Source organism: Xiphophorus maculatus, chromosome 7, assembly GCF_002775205.1.
Source record: "Xiphophorus maculatus strain JP 163 A chromosome 7, X_maculatus-5.0-male, whole genome shotgun sequence".
NCBI classification, from domain to species: Eukaryota; Metazoa; Chordata; class Actinopteri; order Cyprinodontiformes; family Poeciliidae; genus Xiphophorus; species Xiphophorus maculatus.
This window is the reverse complement of record NC_036449.1, coordinates 14,012,223-14,021,072: the sequence shown is the minus strand read 5'-3', so window position 1 is coordinate 14,021,072 and position 8,850 is coordinate 14,012,223. Positions and strand designations below refer to the sequence as shown.

Below are 8,850 nucleotides of genomic sequence, written 5' to 3'. Positions count from 1 at the left end.
GCAAAAGTACCGACTACAAGGATAAATTTGCAATGATTGATTAAGACTGCAGTTTACAATAGGAGAAACTGACATCAACACCATTTATTATGAAGAGTCAAATCCATATCCATTAAACATGTCCCTCATGAACATGTTTACATATATCTATATTCAACCCCAATCAAAGAGGTATTTACGTGTTCAAAAATTGTGTTGATGAATATTAAAGGTTAAAATAAGTTAAAAAGATCAGCAGGCACCGATTCAGATGATATACAGTCATTTTTGAGTCCAAAGTTGTACAGCAGGACTGATGGAGGAAGAGCCAGCTTCTAGGCAGTTAGTTATTCTTCATCATCGTCGTCGTCGTCGTTGTCGTCATCGTTGTCATCATCTTCATCATCCTCATCGTCTTCATCCTCTTCCTCATCATCTTCATTGTCTTCGTCCTCATCATCATCGTCGTCGTCTTCAGTGTTTACTTTTCCAGAAAGAACGTCTTCGATCCAGTCCTCCAGCTGCGTAGCCGTGGGCAGGTCCTCCTCATCCTCCATTTCCAACCACACACTGTCTGCCTGCGCTCACATTAAAAGGTTAAACTGTGACAGAAAATGTTGTTTTGGTCTGAACATCAGGTTTCGGGATCTTACATCTGTAACATTGACGACGCCGATCTGCGGTCTGAACAGATCCACCTTAAAGGTCTTCTCCCAGTAAGGAATCAGCTGGAAGGAGTCAGAAAGAGAACGTATAATTGTTTTGCCTTTGCACTCACAGTTACTCTGATGTAGGAGGCATAAGGCTCACCAGGGGGAAGTCATCAGGGTCGATCCAGATGATGCTGAGGTCAGGAAGGTGAGTGTTATCTCTGGCAACCTCCTTCAGGATCTCTAAGAACTCATAACCATCTGGAAAACAGGAATTTTGTTGTTACTGTTTAGTTTCTTTAAAAATGTATATTGCGATTTATAAATATATTTTAATATACAAGTTTAAGTCACTATTCTTTTATATAAGTTCAGGCCTGTTTTTATTGTTTATGTTCTTAAAGATGCAGATCTCTAAACTATTCAGCTTATATCATACAAACCAGCCTGTTCCACAATGTTATGTAACCTTACCTGGGTCCTCTTCCTCTGCAAAAGCCACAATGTGGATGCCCTCAATGTCATCCTCCTGAAAAAAAAGAAGAAAGATTTAACGCTAGTTGCTAAAAAAAGATGTGAGAAAAATATAAAGTAAAATTATTAATTTTGCTGCTCTCTGACCCAGGTCTCAAACATATCTTCTGCACACAGCTTTCTCAGAGTTGGTCTGGTGGCACAGAAAATACAATATCACACATTGCATCATATCACAATGCAGAATTGCGGTTGCAAATAATTTAAAACATGAAATAAATCGAGGTAAGTCCACAGTTTACCGCCTGTGCTCTGTTATGAAGTCCACCAGCTCCTTCTCAGAGTGTGGCCTTCCTGGGACGGTGACGGGCTCCTCCATGAAGGGCTCATAGAAGTCAACCTCGTTCAGCTTCAGGGTCAGTTCTTTGGCCACCTGGACCAACAGAGGCAGATCAGCCAACAATAGCAGATTCCTGATGACAACCTTTTACATTCTGTTTGACACTTACAGATTTTTCAAATGTGGCGAAGAATTTAATGTAGGGCTGGAAGTGCTCTGCAGCCTCTTTAAATGCTTCATAATCTAAAAACAAAAACGACAGATAAAGTATGCGCAGCTCAGAGCTGAAGTATTATAGTAAATACATGTTTATTGTTGTATCCTTTTCTTTAGTCACAGATCGGCTTGTCCTTTGCACATCAGGGAGCGGAAATAGCTCATCTTTGACCTCAGTGCGGTTCTCCCACAGATGGCCAGATGGGATAAAGCTCCAGCACAGCTCTGATTGTATACTAGACTCAGTTTCTGCTGTTTTGGCCAAATAACACTTTGTAGAAAAAAATTATATTTCTCTTAAATTGTGGTGGTCTTAGAAGAGGCAAGTTTCTTACATCTCAGAAAAGCTTTTGACCAGTAATATAGTTACTACATAAGTGTAGTTTTGATTTTCTTAACTGGGTGGGGTCCTGTTTGTCAATTCAATGTATGAATACAAAACTATGAATAATCCCTGGAGATGAGAGGAATAAAATCTATTTTTACTTCAATCAAAATCAAAGAAATGCCTCTGAAATTCCTCTAAACAAGCAAGATGATCAGGCAGCAGAAGATTATGCATTTTACAAACTAAAGCACTCACGTTCAGAGTCTTCACTCTTGAAGTAGCCAACAATGCGAATGTCCTCCTCCATTCTATCAAAGGCTTTTAGCTCCAGAGCGTTCTCTATGACCTCCACAGGCTCCTCCAAAAGCTAAAGAGAGAAGTCAAAGCAAAAAGCTTGGAGAGTGGCCTGTGTGGACTCGTAACTACGACCAGCACTGATTTAGACTCAAAGCTGGAAATATGCTCTGAAACAAATCTACTCACATCCAACAAGAACTCCACCAGAATGTTTGCAGACAGCAAACCATCAAACTCAATTACTCTGTCATCTTTAAAAACATACACACTTCCCTCCTCCTCCAAGCCTGCAATTAAAAGAAAAACTATTTCAGCAAAAGGAAAGCTAAATATTTTCGATAATATTCATATATAATATATGTGATAAAGAAAAAAATTATTGAAGACAATACCTAGTTTCTTTGCAACTTTTGCATCTTTGACTGAGTCAACCATCCCAAACCCAATGTTCTTCTCCTCCATGACCTGAGCAACAAGCTGAAAGTCAAGGAAGAAATATTAGGAAGAGTTAAAGTGAAAGAAAAGATCCACAGTTTCTGTATGAAGACAAACAAATCCGAACAAAGCTCCAAGATCACAGAAGATGGTTGGCAGCATGACAGGTGCTGCAGGCTAGAGGCAGAAAGATATAGTTACATAATCACTCAGTCTGCCTCGTTCTAAATATAACCACAGTCAGAGCATACAGCATATTATTGTTCTGGTATTTGTCATGTATAGTACAGGAGCTTTTTTGGTGTTTGACCTCCCCATGCAACAGAGAAAGGAACATACTGGTAAAGTGCTGCTGGGAGGACTTGCAAAATGGTGGATTTCAAGTTGGGTCAATACACACATGTATACACACACGTAACTCCAATTTGCAATGCATTGAACGGTTCTTAACCAAATATTAGTAGTTTCTACAAACTCATCGGATGTTTATTCTACTGCATGAAAAGAATTTGACTTTTGTTACATCTTTTCTTGCAACATTTGGAAATTACCAAACATGGTTAAAAAAAAAATCATTTGGCTTAATTTAGTTTCCATGTAAACTGTACTGTGGTGCCTGAAAGAAATATCAGAAAAACAAAACAAAAGAAAAAACAGAATAGGTAGCAAAAATAGAAAAATCAATTTTGCTATAAATTCAGGTGCCTGAAGTCATGAAGCTAACTATTGTGTTAGACTCAAAGCTGGAAATATGCTCTGAAATCTGATATTGTGTCCAATTGTTTGGACAAAATATCTTTTTGTCAAGAAAATTAATATATTGCAGTATCTGAAACAACAATGCTAAGTCGGTCAGATAATTGTTGAGCATTCAAAATACTTACGTAGATATTGTGACACTGATAAAATGGTTTTCAAGCATTTGCAGAGTGATGTTTTTACTTGAGCATTGAACTTGAACTATTTTCTTCTAAAAGGACAATCAATTTTTTATTGGGATATTACCATTGATTATCATATTTTTCTATTTAAATGTTAGTTTTCTGTTTTATTGATTTCTTATTTATATAAAAAAAAAGTTCTTACAATTTATCCCCTTTCCTGCTGCAATAGTGCACATTTTCCTGCTAATGGAAACATAAAAGACTGTTGTATTCTAGTCATTAAATTTGTGTTGTCTTAGCCTTAAATTACTGTTTGAACACTACACTTGCAGTCACTATGGGCACCTCATACCAGTTAGACAAATTCCTTAGATGAGATTTAATGGCTGCCTGATAATAGCTGATCTGCCCACCTGTGCAGGGAAGCTATTAGCAGGAGTTCAAATTACCTCTAACAGGTCAAAGAGGAGCCCTGCTTTCGCTTTGTGCTGTGAGACAAGGCCGTTTGGTGCTAAACTTTAAGAACCATTTAATCTGGAAATCAGTTTGTGACTGAGGCCATAATATTAGATTTGGTTTTTTTATGTATTGTATTGCAGACAAGAATGCTGTGACCTTTAGCTGTTAAATACTGCAGATCTCTGGTTCTGAACAGAGCAGCGCCACAGGGTGAAAAGAGCTCATATACTTCTATGGGATGGAGACGCTGTGAATTAGGGTGAAACAACCTCAAGTGACAGCAATGCATCTTATTGGATAACTGGGCATTCATAGAGTACAGACTGACCTTCAGGAGTATTCCTCTTATAGATAGATAAAACCCACAGATAATCATCTCCTATCTGTGGGTTTCCAGCTTACTGGAGCACAAACATGGACCTTTATATGTCACATATCATTTAATTCTGTACCACATCCACTCGCCTCTTTCTCTTTTATCAATTTGCCAATGTTTACCCTCCTTGTCATGCTTTACCTCCAGCACCAGCTCAGTCATCTGGTGTTGTTTCTGCAGCTCTTTATTGTCCGGCACTTTCTCGTGGTAGAACAAACAGAGCATGCTGTGCTTCTTCAAGGCCTTCTTGTAATTCTTGTCATTGATGTCGAGAACCCGGTCCTTCCCGTCATACTGAGGGAACTCCAGGCCCTTCTCAGCCGACGTCACACTCACAAAGCTCAGGCAAGGGAGCAGGAACAACCACAGGGAAAACATGGTCCACAGCTAACCATCCACCCGCACAGAGCGTGACTTGGTTTCAGAAGATGAAGCTGCACAACTGGAGAAGTCAGACAACCGAACTGGGAAAGGATGGAAGAAAGTGAGAAATCTCTGCAGAGGGATTTAGGAGGCAAACAAAAGTCTGTCAGCTGAAGTTTTTAGCATGCCGAGAGAAATCTCAAAACTTCTTAAGAAACTCTTTCCCCCGCTGCGTGATTCCTCCCTCACGGCTTCCTGTGGACACAAAGAAGAGAGGAGCGCACTCAGGCCTGCAATGTACTGTGGGTGGATACCATACATAGTCGAGCTTCTCTTCCCCTACTGGAGCAGGACAGGCCCATTTTTAGGAGACCAGTTGTTTGAAAGATAAAAATAGAACAGCAAGTGAGAAAGGGAAACACCAAAGGATGACAGTGGGGGGAGCATTAAAAAAAAGTATTCACTCTCTCTGATTTTTCATTTACAGACTTGATGTTGAATAGGCTGACCTCCCTCCTCCCCAGTTACAAGGAGGTTCAGAAGAAGCGGCTAGAGTTTTTTTTAGTGCAGTTGAAGGAAATGTTAGTGTATCTGAAGTGACAGCTCACAGGACAGTCTGCTAACAGGTGTGTAACTAACAGTTCAAACGACTAACCCCTAGCTAACCTTTCTTTATAGTGATCTTTTCTATTGTTATTGCATGCTGTGATGCTTCAATGGCTTTTCAAAGCTGGGCTTTACAATTAGTCTCTCTTTTAGTCCAAATGTACACAAAAAAGTTACTTTAAAAAAAAAAAGTCCATCCAAAAATATTTATTTAGTTGATGCCCTTGTTCTCAGCTAGTGGCAGCACCTGGATACCCGTACTCAATAGGTGCTGCTGGACATTTGTTCCTGTTGAAACCAAGTGTGAAGACTCCCACAAAGTCTACAACTCACAACAGCTTTTTATCTACTGGGATTATATCATTAGATCATCTTAATTGTACAGTATACTGAGTGACACTTTGAACTAAATGAGTTTAGTTGGGCTGCACAGTGTCACAGGTAGTTGTGCCGTTACTCTACAGCAAGAAGATCCTGGTTTTTGATGAAGTTTGCATGTCCTTTCCATGTCTGAAAGGGGTTCTCACTGGGGACTCGACTTCATCCCGCTGTACAAAAACATTCATGCTAATTTTCTCTCTAAATTGCCCTTAGGAATGAGTGTGTGTCTCTGTGTCTGGACTGAATCAACTTTCTGTATAGACAAACTGCCCAATAAAGTCTTCATCACAATAGTCATATTCTCAAATATGAAAGCTTTCCAGGTGCTGACATTTGAACTTCTGCTGCCCTCTGCAGGATAAAATACACGTAACTTGCTATAAATCCATACATAATTCGACATACGACTTTCACACTGTATAATATCTGAATATATCTTACATAGAATAGAATAGAATAGAATAGAATAGAATAGAATAGAAAAGGCAAATTCAAGAGTGTCAACTCTCTTGGAAGAACACAGATAAACTTAGAAATAAGCAACTATAATTGAAAAGAAAACTTATGTAGTGTAGACCAAGGTTAGATTGTGTGCTTACTTTAGTTTTAAGTAGGTAGGGGCTGAACGAGAACAGCAATTGTTCTGCCCAGATTAAATGACTGACTGATTTTGACTGGTTATGATTAACATAATGAAGATGAGGACACATCGACAGAAATATTTAGCTTTTCTTTTACATTTTGTCAAGCTTTTGAGGACAACATCCCGAAATTAATTACATAAAGATTTTTAAGCAAAGGAAAAGGTGAGCAGATCTTCACTGGTAATGCTTTTACTTTGAATTAATTTACTTATGATGTTGAAAGAGAGCAAAGTCTGTTTACTGTTTCAATCTTTATTTAACTTAAATTAGGTTTTAGGTTTTTGTGTGACTTTTTTCAAATAAAAGAGCAAACATCAGCTTGCTGTTAAACATCAAGCTGATGTTTGACAGCAGCCACTAAAGACGATACACTAGCAGTGGAAAAAAATATTCAATCTCACTGTAATTAAGAAAGACACCATTGAATGAATGAATGAATGAATGAATGAATGAATGAATGAATGAATGAATGAATGAATTGTCTGACAACCTGACTGTCATGGTTTGAGTCTTCTGTGTGTTTATTTTTGAGTTTCTTTGTCTCTGAACCTCCGTGTTGTCCTGTCTCCCCTTGATTATTCCCAGGTGTGTCTCGTTCCCTGATTACCTCTTGTGTATTTAGTGTCACCTGTGTCTCTCTGTGTCTTTGTCGGATCCTTGTCGTGTTTGTCCAGTTACGTTTTGAGAGCTTTTGCATCAGCTCTTTGTGCTGTCTGGACTTTTGTGGATTACTTTTCATCATTAAATTCATCATCATCATTCATCCTACCTGGGTCTCAGTGTCTGCCTCCACCACCACTTACCACAACTCATGACACTGACTGCATAGAGAAAGCATCATTAGAGGGAGAAGCGTCCGCTCATTTCCTTTGAAACCACTAGATGGCAGTATAACATAAGCCACTTTCCTTGGTGAAGATTTATGATTCCTCACTATCAAGTTAACGTTGCACGTCTTCCGGTTCTGTTAAAAAAAAAGGGGGGGGCGGGGGGCAAAATATATGTGTAAACCATTTCATTATGTTTCATTCTGATTTTTGGCTGAAGAAGGATGAAACAAACCACAAAGCCAAAAGACAGACTGAATTAAAATAGAGGTGCTAAATGGAGATCAGTCAGTTTTAATCTGTCAACACATTAAAAGTTGAATGTTATCTACATTGTACATGCTGTGCTGTCTTGACACAAATGTTACAAGCTTTTATTATCCAGCAGATGGGAACTTTCCTGTTCCAGTGAGATAAAATATTCACACTGTGCACCGAACTTCAGAATGACCTCGGGATTTTTCCTCTGCTTCTCTTCATCCCTGGTCAGTTTTCAGCAGACGCTGTGGGACAAAAACTCATTGCAACATTGTATGTGTTGTAACAAACTGCAAGTGGAGACCAAGTCATCCCTTTTTATTTATGAATGTTTTACTTTCCTCTGTAAATGACACTATCAAACCTAAATACTACCAGTATATTTCCTGCTTTACAGATGAAAACTCTCATTAGAGAGATATTTGGTAAATCTTAATATGATTTGGAATTTCTTTCTTTTCAATCCCGGAACGAAGCTTGTTGGAGGCTCCAAACAACATTTGCAAAGCTTCCTTTAATCACTTTCTCTGAATGACAGCTTTTTTCTTGACACTCTTCTTTAAAGATTTGTTTTGTGGAGATTTTCTCAGCTGAGTTGTGAATCATTGCATCTCGTCCAGAGTTAGAACATCCTCTTGGCTTCTTGGTTAATGATTTCTCTTATTTATGCTTTCCTTGCCCCTCCCCAAAAAGAAACACACATCCACAGCTGTTGCTCAGTGGGGATGTTTGTTCTTTTTTGTTTGTCTGTTTGTTTGTTTCTGTTTTCTCAGCACATAAAGTTTTTAATATTGGACTCATTTGACATGAGCACCTTTTTCTACTTGATAGTTGTTTCCCCAAAAAGATCTTTGGTTGTCAATCAGTCTCCCAGAAAGTAAGATTTGTGGAGTGCAAAACTAATTGTTGTCTTATGATTGCTGCAGCTCCACATGAGTCGCCACAGTCACCATCAACAAATATTTTTGAAACTTTTCTTACATTTCTCTGTATTACAGTTTCTAAATCAGCAAATATCAATATAGGTAGGTTGAATCTTTACAAAACTAGAGGCCTGTGGAATCCCTAATTACACGTATTGTTTGTGAAATTAGGGATGTGTAATGCAAAAATATTAAAGTATTGTTTTCATTACTTAAGTGATGCACAAATATAAGTAAATTTAAAGTCTTGCAGCAAAGTTGTGAAGTCTTTCTCAATATAGCCATAAAAAGCTATGGACAGCAAAAGCAAAGACTGCTTTGACCAGAAGCTCTCTGACTTCATCCCAAGCTTCGCTGGATTAAACATCAGGGGTCAGCCAACCAATCCCTACAGTGAATGTGACATATGT

General features: G+C 38.5%; 1 protein-coding gene across 1 annotated transcript; it reads right to left on the bottom strand.

Annotated features, from left to right (window-relative positions):
* Positions 1-64: 64 nt before the first annotated feature.
* LOC102226226 (calsequestrin-2-like) lies at positions 65-5,118 on the bottom strand. Its single transcript, XM_005799314.2, has 11 exons — positions 4,580-5,118; positions 2,677-2,761; positions 2,471-2,571; positions 2,243-2,354; positions 1,613-1,686; positions 1,406-1,536; positions 1,251-1,296; positions 1,104-1,158; positions 790-890; positions 633-707; positions 65-557 (listed from the first exon to the last, which is right to left on the bottom strand). The coding sequence occupies exons 1-11, from the start codon at positions 4,814-4,816 to the stop codon at positions 327-329; spliced, it is 1,248 nt and encodes a 415-aa protein (XP_005799371.1). The 5' UTR covers positions 4,817-5,118; the 3' UTR covers positions 65-326.
* Positions 5,119-8,850: the final 3,732 nt, after the last annotated feature.

Coding starts and splice junctions, on each gene's coding strand:
- LOC102226226 (XM_005799314.2), bottom strand. CDS start 4,816: ATGTTTTCCCTGTGGTTGTTCCTGCTCCCTTGCCTGAGCTTTGTGAGT. Junction 2,355..2,470: donor TGGTGGAGTTCTTGTTGGAT/GTGAGTAGATTT, acceptor TTCTCTCTTTAG/CTTTTGGAGGAGCCTGTGGA. Junction 1,537..1,612: donor TCGCCACATTTGAAAAATCT/GTAAGTGTCAAA, acceptor CTGTTGGTCCAG/GTGGCCAAAGAACTGACCCT.